Source organism: Micromys minutus, assembly GCF_963924665.1.
Source record: "Micromys minutus genome assembly, chromosome: 29".
Lineage (NCBI taxonomy): Eukaryota > Metazoa > Chordata > Mammalia > Rodentia > Muridae > Micromys > Micromys minutus.
Window position 1 is genome coordinate 13,797,389 of NC_137964.1, and position 18,922 is coordinate 13,816,310.

Genomic DNA, 18,922 nt, shown 5'->3' on the forward strand with positions numbered 1-18,922 from the left:
TCAGCTTGTTTTTAGGAGGAGTGCTGGTTCATGGTGCTATTAAAATACTTAACTAAAGGAGAGATGGCTCAGCAGTTAAGAGCACTGGCTGCTCTTCCAGAGGACCCAGGTTTGGTTCCCAGCACCAATATGTCAGCTCACAACCATCTGTTATGTGAGCCTCAGAGGAATTAGTGCTCTCTTCTGCCTCTGTGGGCACCGCACACTCACAGTGCCCATACATACGTACAGGCAAAGCGCTCATATACATAAAAGAAAATAAACAGAATCCTTTAGAGGATTTGATAAAGCTGGGTCTGATGGTGCTCCTTAGACCCAGGAGACTGAGCTAGAAGGATCAGGGTAGCCTGAGACCCATAGCGAGACCCTGCCTCAAAAATAAAACCAAGGGAGGCTGGAGAGGTAGCTTAGTGGTTGAGGGCACTTCTTACTGCTCTTGCAGAGGACCCAAGTTAACATTCCTTAGCACTCACATCAGAATGCCCACAACTATCTGTGGCTCTAACCCCAGGGGATCTGACCCCACAATTTAGATTTCACATATACCTACACACACATGCACCTTCCCCTCCCTACCCCTGCAGCTTATAATTAAAATAAAATCTGTTTTTAGCTGAGTACCAGAAGCCCTTGGGTACCGACCAGTGGGCTTAGGGATCATCCTGCGCCTTTAGCAGTTATCCGTTTACTAAAGGGGATGCTGGGAAGACCTACAGGTCATGGCCTCAGACAGAGACGCAGCGGGTGACTAGTGGGCTAGGGAAGGTCTCTGTCTCCCAAGTAGGTCAGCTATCCTGGTGTAACTGTTTTCAAGAGGCTCTCCACTTCAGGCATCTGGCTCTGTCTGCCCTGTGGTGACCCAAGTTAGATGGCATAGCAGAATGAAGGGGGTGAAGAGAGAATGTGACCTAGTCAACCGACTTTGGTTAGGTGTCTTCCTTCAAGCAACAGGGTCCCCTGGTGTTAGGACACAGAGAAAGGAGACAACTTTTTTTTTTTTTTTTTTTAAGATTTACTTATTATTTTTATGTAAATGTCTACCTCTATAGGGTTTTTAAAAAAGATTTATTTATTTATTATGCTGTTTTCATGCATACCAGAAGAGGGAACTGAATTCCATTACAGATTATCACGAGCCACCCTTTGGTTGGGGGTTGAACTCAGGACCTCTGGAAGAGCAGCCTGTCCTCTTAACCACTGAGACGTCTCTCCAGCCCCTGACCTGCTCAGGTTTACATGCCCCAGGCCCAATCTCTGGCAAAAGCCTGGTTCAGCATATGAAATCTGCCTCAGATGTCTGCAGACAGGTCTGGGCCTGTTCCCTCTCATGTCCCCTAGGTAGCTTTCTCCCACCCTGGGTTTGAATATCAGCCTCCTTTCTCCTTGGATATCAGCCTTGTCCTTGTCTAGTCTCCGGGGTATTGGAGACAGGAAGAAGCCAAGGACTGTCTGGCCAACTCCCTCAAACCTATAGGGATTCAGAGCTTTGCTTTCCAAGCTAGGAGCGTCTTTCTGTGGCCCTCCCTTTATTGTCTGCTCTTACTCTGGCGACTGTTCCCTCCCCTCAGCCTGGAAGAGACAAGACCAGACAGCGTGGCTAGCCTGATTTGGCTCTGGAATGCTAATCTCCTTCCTCGGTGACCTAGCCTTGCCTGGAAATTGAGCAAAACATCGGCCTCTTGCCCCCTCTTCTGGCCACAGAGGGAACTGCAGAGTCTGCTTCCGTTTTCCCACAGAGAACTCACTACACCGCTTTCCTTTTCATTTTTCGATGTGACTGTGGCTCCTTCTCCTGATCCCAGCAAATCTTCTACAATCCATTTGTCCTCATCCGGGTTCCCACCGCTTCGGAGCTGCTAAGGACTGGCTCTCATTAACACTCCAATTGCCACCCGTGCCTGGCTTTTCCTAGCCAGAAAACAGGAGATGGTCAGGGAGGGCGTTAACTGGACATTTCACAAGAGCAGTGTTAGCTTTTAGCTGCTGCTCCAGCCCTTCCTGGTCTTCCACTGACACCCCCCCCCCCGCCCGCCCCGAGCTCCCGGACTGGCTAGCCTGACTGGCTAACAAGTGCCAGGAATCCTCCTGTCTCTGCCCCACCCCCAATCTCCTCAGCGCTGTGGTTACACGTGCATATTGCCACACCTGGTTTTTTATGTGTGCCCTTTAAACTCAGGTCCTCCGTGCTTATGTACTAGGTACTTCACCCACTGAGCGTCTCCCTAATGGAGCCGATAGGTTTCTAAGGGAGTGGAAATGGGGTCGGGAAATGAGCTCGCTCTTCCCAAGCTGGCCCATCCTTGGATCTCAGCCCTTCCGCTTTGTTCTGGCTTTTTCCGGAATGAAATCGAGAGCCCACCCCAGTCATTCCTGGCATGCAAAGACATCTTCATCACTAAACCTGAAGCAGCTTCTGTCTGTGGCCTAACACCAAACTGTGAAGTTGTTTAAAACATTGAGTTACACCCTCCACCCCTTTTGTTAGGTTTATACTTGTGTGTGGAGGCCAGAACCCAACCTCAGATGTTCCTCAGAACATCTAGTCTGTTCATCTTGGTTTTGAGACAATTTCTCTCCTGGGCCCGCCACTCACTGATCTGGCCAGGTTGCCCGGCCAGCGAGCTCTGGGGATTCAAACTTGTGCTTTTATAGAACACATACTCTTTACCCGTTGAATTGATGCCCTTGTGAATTTTTTTTCCTTACTAGATAGTGAGACTTTTGATCACGAACTTTGTAGTTGACAAGGTTATGTCTCAGGGTCAGAAATTTGAACCCACTTTCTCCTTTGCTGCCTGAAATGCTACCCCATACAGAGCTAGCCCAGCGCTCTCCTTTGTGTGAGTAGACCATCAAGGAAGACTTAAGATTCTTGGGGGTTGGAGAGATGGCTCAATGGTTAAGAGCAGTGACTGCTCTTCCAGAGGTCCTGAGTTCAATTCCCAGCAACCACGTGGTGGCTCACAACCATCTATAATGAGATCTGATGCTCTCTTCTGGTGTGTCTGAAGACAGTGACTGTGTACTCATATACATTAAATTAAACTAGACATCCAGAGGTGTCTTCTTCAGAGGCCTGGGGTCCCAGACCTTCACCTTCATTTCTTAGACCAAAGGCAGGAGCCAACACCATGCATGGCAGTTTACACTGTTCCGGCATTCAGGAAGGAGCCGCAGCAAGATTTTGACATCGACTTGGACAACATAGTGAGACCATCAAAAAGCATTAACCAGAGGATCTAAAGGTAACATTTCCCTACTTTCAGTTTTGTCATAGTTTTGCTTGGTGGTGGCTAAGTGTATATGTGATGGTGCTTCATAGCTGGTTTTTCTTCTCTTCAGGTTGAGACAATGTCTCTATGTGTAGCTCTGACTGTCCTGGAACTATGGAGACCAGGTTGGCCTCCAACTCAGAGATCAGCCTGCCTCTGCCTCCCAGTGCTGGGATTAAAGGCGTGTGCTCCTAGCCTCGCTAAAGCTTCTGTTTCTAATGCCAGTTCTAACTGCAGGTTAAGTTCCCTAAGTTGTACGGACTTTGGGTCTAGTTATTTTTTTTTTGCTGTGTGATGCTTTTATTTACTTAAAAGATTTTTTTCTTTAATAATAAAGCCTATTAAACAAAAGACTAACCAGGATTGGGCAGAAGGCTCAGGTAGAGCCTGAGTTTGATATCCAGTACCAATCTTAAAAAACAACAAAAACAAAAACAAAAAAAAAAAAAAGAAGAAAGAAAAAAAGAAAAAAGAAACAGGGCCTGGAGATCCCACCTTTACCAGCACCCATGGGGCAGCCCTGAAATATGAGCTGTGACCATCCACAACCAAGAGGTCCCTCCATCTTAGCTTCAGCTTCAGTCTGTCAGGTGAATGAAAGGATGCAGAATTGTGAGTCAGAAAGGACGAGCGTCTCGTTTTGTGTTTTCCCCCCTCCTGGAGCAGGACTGGACTATATAGGCTCAGGCTGACCATGAATTCATGACACTCCTTTTATTTTTGGTGGCATTAGGAATTGAACCTGATCCAGTCAGTTCTCTGTTGCTGTGACAAACACCATGGTCAAAAACATGTCAGGGAAGGAGGGTTTGTGTGGCTTACACTTCCAGCTCATAGGCCATCGAGGGACATCAAGGCAGGAATCTGATAGCAGGCCTGCTTGCCATTCCACATATTCCAAGGAACTCACTTCACAGCCAAACAAGGGCAGAAAGCTCACTGGCTTACACTCAGCCAGATTTCTAAAAGATTTATTATTTTGTTTTGTTGAGACAGGGTCTTACTCTGTAGCTGTCTGGCTTGGAACTATGAAGACCAGGTTAGCCTGGAGCTCATAGAGATTCATTTGCCTTACCTCCTGAGTGCTGAAATTAAAGGTGTGCCACCATACCCAGTTACTTAGTATGTTTATATGGCTATTTGTACCTGTATCTTTGCTCAGAGAAGCCAGAGGCATTGTAGGTCCCCTTGGAGTTAAGAGTTACAGGCAGTTGTGAACTGTCTGGCCATGTGTGCTGGTAACCAAGCTAGGAGGTTAATAGTACAGGCCTTTAACCAGCTTTCTCTCTAGCCCCGGTAAGCTTTCCTATTCGTCGTAGGACCACCTGTCCAGGGAATGCTGCTGCCCACAGTGGGCTGGGCGTCCCTACACCTATTAACAATCAAGGCAAGTCTGCACTTGCCTGCGGGTGCATCTAATCTGAGCAATGTAGAGGAAGAACCTAATTGGTTCTTGATTGTGTCAATAAAGGAGACAGAAGTCAATTGCTGGGCAAAAGGAAAAAGTAGGGACTTGGGGGTCCCAGGAGGAGAAGGGACACAGAGAAAGAGGATTTGGACCAGGTTTTAGAACGGGAGGACAAAACAGCCATGCATGATCTCGCTAGGGCTAGAAATGGCAGCCTCCTTTACTGGTGGTTGGCTAGGTTAGCTGGTAAGAGCCCAGGAATTGTGCTATTTGGCTAGTTTTAAAATATTAAAACTGTCTAGTGTTTTCCATCTGAGGAACAAAAGTGGGCAGGAGTCGGGGGCAGCCGGACAGTTAGCTGGTGGAGTTAGAACAGCGGTACCCCGCATTTTGGGAAAGGCACCAGCTGGGGGTGTGGTGGAGGTAGTTGGTAGCCAATTGGCCGTTGTGGGGCTGAGAGCACATCTCTGGACAAATGAGTTAGTAGTTTTTAAAATTACATGCAACAGGGAAATCCCCCAATTGAAAAACTCCCCTTTAGGGTGACTCTAGGCTGTGTCAAACTGATGGTTGAGCCAAGCAGGACAGAAGCTAAAGGGCGTGCTAAAAGCACTCTAGCCCAGCCATGCTATCTTAGGTTAGTTACTGCTCTAATGTTCTGAGACAGGGTCTCCCTCAGTGGCCCGGGATGCTCCCAACTCCCAACTCTGTAGTGCAGGCGGGCGGGCCCTGGCAAAGACTTCCTTGAAGGTCTCTGCATAATGTGGAAATAGCCTCTAGCTCTTGTTGTGGCCCCCCCCGCCCCGTGTAGCTTCAGCTGGCTTGTAGTTCAATAAGTAGACCAGTCTGGACTTGTCTCTACCTCCTGAGTGCTGGGATTCAAGGCGTGAACCACCGTGCCCAGCCACAGATTCTATTTCTGATTAGGTGAGCTGATGAGAAAAGAAATTTACAGAGACCTTGAAAAAGAAAATCAGAGACTGCTTTATTGTCATTCAGACATAATTTGGAAGGGATGCTGATGCTGATACAACACCCTCCAACAAAGCAAATTAGACTCTCAAGTAGTTCAATGACATGATGCTGAATAAGTTAGGATGCTGCTGCCGCTGCTGCTCGAGACTCAAACCTCTCACTTCATGTTCTTGACAAAGTCCTCGCCTTTCTTGATGGAGGCTTTCAGCTCAGGGATGGCCTCAGCAATCATCTTCTCCTCAAAAGGAGTGATTTTGCCAATGCCTAGGTTCTTCTCCAGGCCCTTTTTCTGGAATAGAGGGGAAATAGTGACACATGACACTACATTCTAGCTTGGTTTGGCAGCACAGCGCTCTACCACCACGTCACACCACTAGTCCCTCACCGGGGGTTCTAAGCAGAAAGGCTGCACCTTAGCTGCACACCAGCCCAAGAGCCCTTTTCTTTCAACCGTGACCTGGCCTTGATGGACATTTATAGCTGCCATAGGCCCCAAATTATACTTGCAAGCTCTGTGATACCCTCCCTCAAAGCCACACAGGTGCCCAGGCAGTGATGTGTGGCTGATGCACAGAGGGAAGGCGTATGGAGTCCCAAGAAGCACAACTACAACTGCGCTCGCCCTGGATACGCACCCCCAACAGCAGGGGTGTAGAGAAGTAAGTGCACTCTGTCTCTTTGGACTGGACAAAAGAACACTCAACGACTCCTTCCTTCCCGTTCATGGCGTCCACGAGGGAAAAGACAAAGCGGGCTCCAGCATAAGCCATGGAGAGAGTGGCAGAACCTAGGAGAGAACAGTGGGTCAGCCCTGCCAGCACCAGAAACCAGTGGTGTTGCCAGGAAAGCACCTGCACCCACATTCATGGTGAGAATCTGGGCCTACACTTCTGCATTTCACTGTCTCCAACTCTAACATCACCGTCACCCTACAGAAAACTGAGCTGCCTTCTAGAACCTGCTCTTCAGGCAAAGGCAGATAGATGCACCATGGAGAGAAGCACCCGTTTGCTACCCAGCGACCACCAGTCTCACTCTGTCACCCTAATACTCCTGGCCCTCAGTGTCAATGTTCCCACCCCTGGGGATGCCTGGGACTCCACCTGCTCCGGCTTTGGCCTTCACAACTTCTGTGCCAGCCTCCTGGATCCTCCCGGTGAGTGCAGCCAGCTTGTCTTGAGGAAAGTCAACCTTGGGGGTACACTGCAGGGCAAGCCAAAGACTTGTGTGAGCAATTTCCTGGTGCAAGCCCCACCACATGCTCCAGGCCCGGCCAGTCCCCCCTCCACAGTGTGTTACATCCCAGCACCACTGTGAACAGAAATCAGGCTTCGTTTCCCCTGGGGATGGAACCTAGGGCCTCCCTCATGCCAGACAGAGGTCCTACCACTTAGTCACAAAGATTCCAAAATCCTTTACAGACAAAGGCAAAATCACTTTGGGGAGGTTTGGTGAACCCTTCCCACCTTTTTTTCCTTTTTTTTTCTGTTTTTGGTTGAGACAGAGCTTACGTAGCCCTGGCTGGCCTTGAATTCACAATGCAACCACGGATAACTCTGATTTCCTAGCCCTCTTGTTTCTGCCTCCCCATGCAGCCACCATGCATAACCATCCTAATTACTGTGTATGTATACATGTATACATCAGGAGGCCTGAGGTTGATGTCAGCTCATGTGTCTGTTTTGAGACAGGGTTTCTCACTGAACTCAGAGCACCAACTAGGCTAGGTTGACTGCCTAGCAAGCCTCCTCCCAAGCACTAGCATTACAGCTTTGTGTCTGGCTCTTTTCAAACAGATGCTGGGAGTCCAACTTAGGTCTTCGTGTTCGGACAACAAGCACCTTACCGACTGAACCATCTTTCTACCACTTACTTTGCCAGAGGCTTTACACTGAGCAGCATAGTCCATGACTACATGCAGTGGGTCCAGAGGTTCACCTCACCTTTGGAGCTCACCCAGGTTTGTCTCATCTCTTCTCTATTGCCCCCATTTGCAACCAGTTCTCCCTTTTGTGACTTCACCAATGAGCTTTGAGAGCCCTTGTTTTCAATTTATATCCACTGACCTGTCTCTCCATCCCTGGGCTTGCAGTTTCTTCTAGGTTCACTTAGATAATGCTATGCATCACAGATATGAGTCCTTAGCACATCAGATTCAGGGGCTACAGAGCTGATTTACAGATCTCATTAACTGGTGCCAACTCTATCACCATGTAATTCAAATGAACTATTTTATTTTTTATTTACTACAAGGCTTGATGTAACCCAGGATGGCAACAAACTCATTGCATAGCCAATGGTAACCTTGAACTCCTGGTCCTCTTGCCACCACCTCCTGAAAGTGGGGATTATAGTTGTCCACCATCACACCAGGCTTCCTACAGTGCCTGCTTTGATCTCATGGGCTGTTTCTACAGTGTGCTGGAGCTTGCTGCTTCTGACAAAATCCAGACCCACAGCAGATAGTCAGGAAAACCCTAGACAGTAGGGTTCTAGCCACAGCAGGAATCACTCCACAATCCAGAGGCCAGTTCCACTTGTCCCAGACTGTTCTGAGGGCTTTGAGGAAGCCTTAAGAAGGTGTTTGTGGTCTTTCTCTCTTTTACTTGTCACATACCTGTGAGATCAGGGGGATGATCGTCTTCCCGGCGTGGCCACCAATGACAGGCACATTGACTCGAGCTGGATCCAAACCCTACTCACCAAAGCAGGAAGCTTGATTAATTTTTAACAAGTTCTCTGAGTAAACAAGTCACAGTCACTTAAAGCACACAGACTGGAAACCCAGAAACCCAGAGTCTGGCCCTATCATATGATCAGTCACTGTGAGCAGGTACAGGGAGTGACACTATTAGGAGGTGTGGCCTTGTTGGAGGATGTGTGTCACTGTGCAGATGAGCTTTTAGATCCTTCTCCTAGATGCCTGGAAGCCAGTCTTCTCCTGTTTGCCTTTGGAACAAGATGTAGAGCTCTCAGCCCCCTCCAACTCCATGCCTGCCTAGACACTGCCATGCTTCCCGTCATGATGATAATGGACTGAACCTCAGAATCTGTAAGCCAGTTCCAATTAAATGTTTCCTTGTAAGAGTTGCTTTGGTCATGGTGTCTCTTCACAGCAATGGAAACACTAAGACAGGGCAGTTTGTGAGGGTCACAGGCCAGACTGTGCTGCCCACCTGGATGGCAACCTGATGACACCCTCATGTAGCCAGAGGACAGCAACACACCTCCTTATGCTAAGGTCACTCTTTATGAAAAAGTCCCAGTAAGTGTCCCTGCCATCCTGCCCCAGGTAAAGAGTTCTTCCCCCAAACCTCAGAGAAGCTAACCCTGCTCCCGCACTGTGGCTGGACAGCAGAAGCTCAGGCTCAAGGTGGCAGGGCTGCTAGTGAGATGCACAGCGCAAGCAGAATGACTGCCAAGAGGGTGCGTATCAGACATGGATGATACGGCTCAGTGGTAAGCAGTGCTGGCTATTCCCACAGGAGATTTGGTTCCTACTAGCATATGGTCTGGCTCACAACTGCCTGTTAAATCCGGTTCCAGGACTGGACACCCTCCTTTGGGTACTCACAGCTGCACAATCCCATACGCAGACCCAAATATAATTAAAAGTAAATTTATATCTACAAGTGTATATTAAAAAAAGAGCTGGGCGTAGCCCAAGAGTCAGGAGTGGGCAGGGTGTGACTCCTTCCAGGTAAGCTACTACAGGTAACCTAAGGAGAGGAGGTAGCACTAGGGGCTCTGATGAGTTACTTTACCATTTCTGGAACTTTCCTAAATCCCTATCACCGCGGACAGCAAATAAATCTAGTTTTTCCAGGGCAGGGTAAATGCGACAAGTGGTTACCATCCAAGAGTAGACTAGAGAGTTTGAACCCTGATGCAGTGGAGAGGTCAAGGGCAGAGAGCACGCTAAGCCAGGCAGTAGCTGGCCAGTCTGAACCTGTGGGATCCACTGCCTGGACTCCACAAAAAACACTGAAGCTGGCTACACACTCTCAGGTCCACGTCGCCTGCCATATTCCGTGCTATGCCATGAGCAGAATAGCTAAGCAGTTCAGGCAACAGTAACCAAGAGGCACCCACAGGGCCCTCACCTTTAGCTCTGCCACAAACGTGTTCGCTCTGACGATGTCAAGGGTTGTCACACCAAAGATCTTGTTGGGGTTGTACACGCCATGCTTCTTGAAAACTTCTGCTGTGATGGGGATGGTGGAGTTAACCTAAAAAAACCCATCAGACAGATGTTAGCTTACAATAGAGCCCAGCAACAGGCCCTGCCAATAACAGTAAGCCAACTGCAAGGTAAGGTGACCATACCATATAAACAAGGACACTTGCTCCTTGGCAGCCCTCAGCCATCTTACGTATACTCACCCACCCAGCCCCCAATACTCACTGGGTTGGCAATGATGCAAATCATGGCTTCAGGACAGTGCTGGGCACAGGCAGCCGTCAAGGTGGCCACAATGGTAGCATTGGTGTTAAACAGGTCATCCCGTGTCATTCCTGTGATGATCCAGGGTAAGAGAGTCACATAGAACATTATGAAATTTCAAAAAATAAAAATTTAATGTTTATTTTTCTTCTTTGTGCACATGTCATGGTGTCAAAGGAGTTGGCCCTCACCTTCCACTGCTGGGGGCACAGAGGTCTTTGTACTCATATGCAAGCACTAAGAGGACCAGGAATCATGCAGGTGTCTCCTCAATGGAGGAGATAAAAATCAAATACCTGCATTCCATCTACAGTGCCGAGAGTGGATTTTGTTGTTAATGCCCTGGCGACCTTTCTGCTATCTGTGAAGGCAGACCTCACCCAGATTATCCAGAATAATTATCCCAGACTTTCCCCGTCCTAGACCTTTACCCATCCTTTGGGGAGGTGTCACACACATGTACTTTATGGCTTACTGACATCTATGCTCAGAGACCACACCAGACTCTAGGTCTTTCAGTTATAGAACTAACACTCATGGTTCAGTATCATTTGTAATAGTCTCTATATAGTCAAACTTGATTGTGCTCCTGGAATTGGACCGAGCGTTGCCTAAAATCTTTCCCCAAATTGTACTGTTTTTAAATTTTTATTTTATTATTTATTAGTTTATTTATTTGAGACAAGGTCTCTCTGTGTAAGTCCTGGGCTGTTCTGGTACTTACTATGTAGGCCAGGCTGGCCTCAAACTCAGAGATCTGCCTGCCTCTGCCTCTCCAAGTGCTGGAATTAAAGGCGTGTGCCACAGTGCTGCGCTTGTACTGTGTTTTCCATATGCTGACAATGAACTGTCCGGCTCAGACTCCCTGAAGTCAATCTGGTTTTCATTCTCATTTCTTCAAGCGCTTCTCATCCCTGTCTGACACCTGCAGGAAGCCCTCAGCTGGTGCCCAATGTGGGGCATAGGACCCTCAGAGAAGGTAAGAAAAGTTTTAATTTTTTTCTAGAAATTAGAGGTTAGGGACACTCACTAGAAAGGGGTGTCAACTTTAATGTGAGAAAATGGACTATTGTCTCGTCTCAGTCCTATGAGACAAAGCATTTTGTACAATTAGTGAAATATTCGTTAAGATCCAAAAAAACCCAAAATGTACAGAGTGACAGCCCGGCATCATCATATGCATAGGAGCTGAGGTAAGCAGAGCTCACAAAAAGGAGGATAGTAAAGTCCCTGTCGATGTGGACTAGGGACTGAATCTGAGGTGTCAGGCTTGGTGGCAACCAGCTCTACCAACTAAGTCATCTTGAAGGTCTATCAAGGATTAGCAGGAATCCTAAGGTGGAGCTGGGTGGAGCACACGGGAGGGCTAAGTACAGTGACATTTGCTGTCAACTTTAAGTTTTGTCTACAGCACCAGAACCAGCAGACACACCTATAGGCTTCCTTTGCCAGGTGGAGATGCAAAGAGGAACTTTGCAATGGGACAAGGAGTAAATCCACAGGTATCAGCAGAATGCCTTTCTCAACTGTGTAAGAACACTTTAGGTGAGGCTTTAAAATATTTATTAATAGAAGGTTCTATTTGTATGTGTGCATGCTTGTGTGTGGTGGCCTGCAGAGCTGAAGTTACAGGCATGTGTGAGCTGGGATCTGCAATCAGGCCCTCTTGCACTGCAGTAAATGCCCTTTAATAGCTGAGCCCTGTCTACTCCAACCCCCCAGCCCCCACCCCAGAAAGCGCTCTCTCTCTCTCTCTCTCTCTCTCTCTCTCTCTCTCTCTCTCTCTCTCTCTCTCACACACACACACACACACACACACACACACACACACACACACACACACACACACACACCTACCTGGCTTTCTGGGCACTCCGGCTGGGATGACCACCACATCACAACCTTTTAGGCAATCTGGTAGCTGCTCCGGTCCAAGGTAGCCTGGGAAAAACAACCTATTAGAGCTATGTCACCTTTCTGAGTTTAGAGAAGCCACTACATTTGAGGGGAGAGCACATAATTGGTGGGTCCCATTCGTGAAGTGACAGCCACTGTCTTGGGGAAGGAGCCCCATCTGGAGCAGACTAGTTCTACAGAAACTAGCAAGGATCCTCCTGTCTCTGCCTCCTGAGTGGTGGAAATTGAACCCAGGACTTCTTACATGCCAAGATCTACCCCATCCCCCACCCCAGACCTTTTTACAAAGTCTCAATATACAGCCCAAGGTGACCTTGAACCCATGACCCTCCTGCCAAGTGCTGGGATGAAAGGTGAGTGTCACCATGGCCTATTTCACACTTCTAAAACAAAAATATTTATTATTATGGATGTATGCCTTTGTGTGTGTGCACATGTGCAATCACAGCACATGTGTGGGGACAACTCTTTAAAATTGGTTCTCTCCTTCCACCTTCATGTGGGTTCTGAGGAATGAACCCAGGCCAGGCTTACACAGCAATACTCACCCACCAGCTGCTTTCTAAGACACCACAGATTAAGTATGTGCAGACCCAAGTCCAAAACAACGCAGTCATTTGGGCATTTGTGAAATTTCACTCTGAAACGTGCCTGCAGCCCCTATTTTACAACCCAAACCCTGGCTACTGCAGGAGAGCATGGTGGAGTCTCCATGGCAGCCACACCACGCACCTTTCACATTTGCTCTGGTCTCGATGTGACTCAGATCTGCTGCCACACCAGGTGTGTGAGCGATATCATAAAGGGTCAGGCGGCTCACTAGGGGGCTGTTCTTCAGGAGGAGTGAAAGGGGTTGCCCAATGCCCCCAGACGCTCCTAGGACAGCTACTTTAGCATTGTTCTAGAAAAAAAGCAGAGAGATGCACACTTTACCTCCGTCCCAAAGTCCAGGTTTAAGTGGAAAGAACACGAGCCTAGATCCAGGTCACACTCCCAATGTCTTTTCTACAAGATAAAGAGACAGCTCCACCCAGGCAGCCAGCTGGACCCATAACAGCAGCCTTACCTTTGATCTGTAGTGTAAGAACTATACATTACTGGAGATCAGCAGCCACTTACTGCACGAAGAACAAGGCAGGAGAGCCGAAGAGAAATATTCCTGCCACCATGGGAGACCTGTTCCTGGATCCTCACCCCACAAGGAAAGCCTCCCACGGAGAGCAGCAGCACTGCATCACTGACTGACACGTCCTCCTGTCTGCTCTTCTCTCCTCTCCTCAGCCCCCCCTCTACTTTTGAGGTACTGGGAACTGAACTAGAGCTCTGCTCTGGTTAGGCAAGTGTTCTGCACCTGTACTCTACATCTCAAGATGGGCTGGCGAGTAGAAGTTCTGGCTGGAAAGATGAGGACCTGACTTCCATCCTCAGGACCCACACTCTGAGCAAGAGACCTAACTCCAGAAACCTGTTTTCTGAGCTTCATGCATACCCACATGTACTAAAACTAAAGATAAAAAGATTACTTAGGACACTTAATACAATGCAAATATACAGAGGGCTGCAAAGACAGTATTTAGGGAATGACAAGAAATGTCTGCACACATATTCAGTTATGCAAGTAATGTATTTTTGAAAAACTTATACTCTTACTTATACCTGTATGTTACATATGTATCTGCATGAATGCATGTCATGTATGTGCATGTCCATACCACAAGAGAGCATCAGATCCTCTGGAATAGTTACAGACAGTTGTGAGTCACCCAGTGTGGGTGCTGGGAACGGAACTCAGGTCCTCCGTAAGAGCAGCAACTTAATCATTTGTTCCTATTTTGAACATTTTCAGTCCAAGGCCGATTGGACCTGTGGGTGGAGGCCACACAGATACATAGCAGGAAGTGTAATTAGACAGTAATTAATGCTGTAATAAGTAATAATGGGCTTCAGTTATCAAAAGCCAAAGCCCAGGGTTGGGGTGTGGTTCAGTGATAGAGTGTTTGCCAAGCACGTAGGAGAGGACCTGGGTTCCATCCTCAGGGCTAGAAGAAAAAAAGGAGGGAGTGGATACACCTATAATCCCAGTAGGAGACAAAGGCAGGAGAGTCCTGACTTAGAAACCAGAATGGACTGGACAGGGAGACCCTGTCTCCAACAAACCTAAGCCAAGATCCAGTGCATGAAGAGTCTGTCTCCCACCCTCCCTCCACTCAGTATCTCCAAGCTGCCCTCTCTGGGCAGACCTCCATCATTTCACTCCATCAGAAATTTCTGGAAGCTCCTGCTGTCTTAAAGCTGACAGGGCAGTGGTGGTCCCATCAAGAAAAGTACAAAGTGACCCCAAAAGGAATGGAAGAAAGCCATTTGCTGGCCTGTGCCCGTGGGACGGCTAAACAAGTAAAATCTCTTCCTTCAAAAGTCTGAGGACATGAGTTCAATCTCTAATCTTTCCCACAGGTGAGAAAAGAGACTCCAGCAACTTGTCCTCTGCACTCTGTTGGGCTATGACATACACACGCACAGACCCACAGCCCTTCCCCCAACTAAAAATAAAATCTTAACTTCCTTCCTTGTCAACCGCTTTCCCCTGGGCTCACCACTAGTTGAGATACTTTATGACAAGGGAGAAACAACATATCTAAAGTATAGATTCTGGGGCCGATGGGATGGCTCAGTGATTCTCAAGCTTGATGACCTGAGTTAATTCACAGGACTTAAATGGTAGAAGATGAAAACCCTATACCTGTGATATATGCTACATGCACACATACAAGTTAATTAAAAATTTAAAATCAAAATGCATCATTCTGTGCTTTGCCCACTATCAAAATCTAAATGGAAGCTGGCATATGGTACAAACCTGTAATCTAAGCACATGGAAAGTACAGAGACAGGTAGATCTCTAGTCGGAGGCCAGCTAGGTCTACATAGAGGTTCAGGCCCAGGCCAGCCAAGGTTGCATAGCGAGACTCTTTCTTGGGTATGCAGCTCAGTGGCACAACATTCACTTAGCATATGGCCCCGAGTTCGATTCTCAGCACCACAAACACACCAACACTTAGCCACACTATCCACTATCTGCACTAGCCCTTCTCAATGCTCTGCATCCATCTTCATGTCCACCTACTACAGTTAACTCGTTTGTGGCCACCCCAGGTTACTTCTCATTCATCTTACATCTCTGAGCACCCAGGGCCTTGTACCACTGAACTATATATTATATATCCCCAGCACCGTTTTCTTTTCAGACAGAGTCCTCTTAGATTACCCAGGTAGGTCTCCAATTTTTAACTTTCCTGACTGGAACTCTTGATTGGATGGAATCACAAACATGCATCACCATGAGCAGTGTGTAATGTTTAGGTTGGTTTTTTTTTTTTTTTTTTTTTTTTTTTTTGTGGGTGTGTGTTTATATGCAGGTACCCAAGGAGACCAGAAGTGGCTTCAGACCCTCTGGAGCTGGAGTCACAGGTGGTTAGGAGCCACCTGCCTTGGGTCCTGGGAACCAAACTCTGTTCTCTGCAAAATCAGCAAGCACTTTTAACTGCTGAACACCTCTCCAGCCCCTTGTATCTTTATTTTTCAATTAACTGATTGAATGGGGAACAGGAAGACACGACCTAAATGATAAAAATGTAGAGCTCCCTCAAATTATCAGTTCCCCTTTGGAGCATGGTAATTATTTCTCAAGCCTTGGTTGTACCGATTTTTCTAGAGACTTGTAAAAATACAGACCCTACCCTGAGATTCCTTTATTGATTCTGACATGCACTAAAGACTCACGGGCCCAGTAGACAGTGACTATAAATAGCTTAGCTGTAACTGTCCTAAGCCAAGTCTACCCAAAGCAGGGACGATCCTCCAAGAATTATTCCTAAGAGAAACAAGGCTCCAGTAGAGATGGTTCAGTAAATACATAAGGACCTGAGTTCAAAGCCCAGTTCCCCAGCCTGGCAGGTTCAGTAAAAGGCCTTCTCTCAAAGAAATAAAAGTCTAAAACAATGGTCCCTAAGCTTCCTAATGCTGCAACCCTTTAATGCAGTTCTTCATGTTGTGGCGACCCCTCCCCCAGCCATAAGATTACTTTCATTGCTACTTTGTAACTGTAGTTTTGCTACTGTTATGAACCATAAAGTAAACACTTGATACTGGACCCCCGTGAAAGGGTCATTCGAGAACCCTGGTCTAGAGTGTCCTTCTCTAGTCTCTGTACAATCTTGTGCACATACGTCGCTGAAAAACGATGCTTGGTGCACGCCTTTAACCCCAGCACTGACAGATCTGTGTGAGTTCGAGGCCTGCCTGGTCTACATAAAGTAATCCCTTAGCGGGAAGGCCACTGACAGTGCTAATTTCAATCAGGTCTGCCAAACTACTGTAACCTTGACGCGGTTCTCTGCTCTCAGAACCTTAGGCTGCTGGCACTACAAAGTTGATGGTACACATTAATTCTCCTTCTCATGAATAACTCACATGGAGGCTACAAGGAGAAAATCAGTGATATCGAAGCAATGCAAAGTTGCATATAATTCAATTTGCTTCTGGACCGTGGGGGGCACCTACAGGTTTTCTAGGGAAAACCCGGACTGACTTTGTCCTTCTTCCAGGTTTTCCACACAGGATGTTGATCGGGATATGAACCTTGCGGGTTTTAAAAAAAAAAAAAAAACGAGCTCCCGGGATGCATGTGCCGCCCCCGGAGTTCCCTTCTAGGCAGGCAGCCCCTTTTACCTGGGCCGAAGTGCTGAAGCTGCGGCGGAGAGCGGCACCGGCAGGACGGGCGAGAGCGGACAGCATGGCTGGGGCGGGCGGGGCACGGACCTACAGGCACAGGAGCTAAGAGGAGACAAGTGACTCCAACGACCTCCACTCTGCGCAGTGCCTGCCCGGTGCACAGCCACCTAATCTCGCGAGAGAAGCCCAAGAAGTTTGGCTCTGCTGAGCTCTCGCGAGACAGACCAGGCTGTGCTGGTCTTGGTCGTGCGAGACCCAAGACCCGGCCCGCTTTCGAGGTCTCGCGAGAGAAGCCTGACGTCACGTCTCCCTGCAGCTCAAAAGAAATTGTGTCTGGGTTCCGCCTACTTCCGAGATCTCGCGAGAGAGACTCAGCTTCGCTTTCCAGGTCGTTCCTTCCCCCGCCCCTTCCCCGCCGTTATGCTTTGCCCACTTCCGGGATCCGCTGCTAGGACGGTCACAGGGATTAGGCGGACTCTTGGGACCGCCCCTAGCAACCTGCTGCTAGGAGGACTTGGGGAGCGCTCGCCCGGAGGACAGGCTCTAGGTTTGAAGTATCTTACAGGAGCCGTTATCCCTGGTGGGGCTTCAGACAGACGTCCTGCCGGGGAGCCCGACCGAAGTCGCGCAGCAGGTCAGGTGGCCCCGGAGCTCCCGACCTCAGCCAGGCCCAGCTTTCCTGCCCTCGGGGAGAGGCCGGCTGGGGTCCTGGGCAGCAGAGGAAAGAGAGAGTCCAGGGGCGGGGTGGGCAGCAACTCCCCACCTCTGTACCGGTCAGAGCTGTCCTTCCTACAAGTTACACGGAACCTTGTTGAGTTTCCAGGCTTTGCACACACACCCCTGCTCGTAGCGAGTACTCGAGTTGACTTGGCAACAGGCGATGTGCAGGACCATGGTCCTGTGTGGTACTGAGGAAGAAACGCTTGGAGACCGGGACTCGGGATTTGGGCTTTTGTTTACCTCTCATATTCTCCAGCAGTGCAGGGAGCAGAGCAAGGTTTTACAACTCTCTTTCTTTCTTTCTTTCTTTCTTTCTTTCCTTTTTTAAAAGATTTATTTACTTATTATATGTAAGTATACTGTAGCTGTCGTCAGATACACCAGAAAAGGGCATTAGATCTCATTACAGGAGGTGAGAGCCACCATGTGGTTGCTGGGATTTGAACTCAGTACCTCTGGAAGAACAGTCAGTGCTCTTAACCACTGAGCCAGCTCTCCAGCCCTCTACAACTCTTTCTCTTGCTTTTCCTGCTCTTTCCCTCCTTCTCTTCTTACTAATCATGTGTGTGTACAATATATAATATTTAATAATTTTAAAATATTCCAAAGCTCAGGATCGCAGCTGGAGGGATGATTCGAGGTGGTTTAGAACGGAGTTTTAGATCCTAGGACTCTAGCAGGTGGCTCATAAGTCCCTGTATATCTAACTTTAGGGATAGCTATTGCCTCTGGCCTCTGCAGGTACCAACAGAGACACACAGAAATAAATGTAATTTAAAATGATAAAAAGTGTAAAACCAAGGACACACACATGTGCACACACCTACATACATTCAAATGCATGGTACACACATTAAAAATATCCTAGAGGCTGCAACAGGAGGATTGATGTTTGAGGTCAACATGAAACTTTTGATAAAAACAAAAATAACCACACAAAAAACGCTGGGATCTGAAGAGGAACTGGAAGGAGGGCATGGGCTGAGTTTGATCAAGCACTTTTCACAACTAGAAATTCTCCAGCAATAAAATGTAAGTTTGGTGTCCTAGCTCTGCTTAAACTGTTTTATAATCCCGGGTACTTCGGAGGCTGAAGCAGGATGGTAGCAAGTTCAATGACTGTCTGGCTGGGGACATTGATAGAGAAAGCAAGGCTGGTGGTAATAACATGAGAGTTCACAATAGCTTGCTGGTTAACTGTGTTTCCGTGTCCTATACCTCTTTGCTGGGTTGATAAAGTATACTACCAGCCCAGTCTGGAACTGGATATGCCTCCCCTGATTCTTTCCTGCTTTGGGGGAGCAAAATCTAGTGGGCATCTGAGCAACATTTGGTGATACAGTGCTGTGTGAACCTGGGAAAATGGGTTTGGAATGGAGGTCATGTTAAAGAACCTTCCAGAAGATGACCCACCTAAACTGAGACCTGCCAGAAGAATGGGTGGGTCTCAGTGGG

General features: G+C 47.9%; 1 protein-coding gene across 1 annotated transcript; it reads right to left on the minus strand.

Annotated features, from left to right (window-relative positions):
* Positions 1 to 5,640: 5,640 nt before the first annotated feature.
* Positions 5,641 to 16,923, minus strand: MDH2 (malate dehydrogenase 2). The gene is made up of 9 exons (XM_080940863.1): positions 16,745 to 16,923; positions 12,749 to 12,917; positions 11,957 to 12,040; positions 10,061 to 10,170; positions 9,759 to 9,884; positions 8,273 to 8,350; positions 6,759 to 6,858; positions 6,291 to 6,442; positions 5,641 to 5,944 (listed from the first exon to the last, which is right to left on the minus strand). The coding sequence occupies exons 1-9, from the start codon at positions 16,808 to 16,810 to the stop codon at positions 5,813 to 5,815; spliced, it is 1,017 nt and encodes a 338-aa protein (XP_080796989.1). The 5' UTR covers positions 16,811 to 16,923; the 3' UTR covers positions 5,641 to 5,812.
* Positions 16,924 to 18,922: the final 1,999 nt, after the last annotated feature.

Coding starts and splice junctions, on each gene's coding strand:
- MDH2 (XM_080940863.1), bottom strand. CDS start 16,810: ATGCTGTCCGCTCTCGCCCGTCCTGCCGGTGCCGCTCTCCGCCGCAGC. Junction 12,041..12,748: donor GACCAGAGCAAATGTGAAAG/GTGCGTGGTGTG, acceptor TGTTTTTCCCAG/GCTACCTTGGACCGGAGCAG. Junction 5,945..6,290: donor CTACACCCCTGCTGTTGGGG/GTGCGTATCCAG, acceptor CCTCTATTCCAG/AAAAAGGGCCTGGAGAAGAA.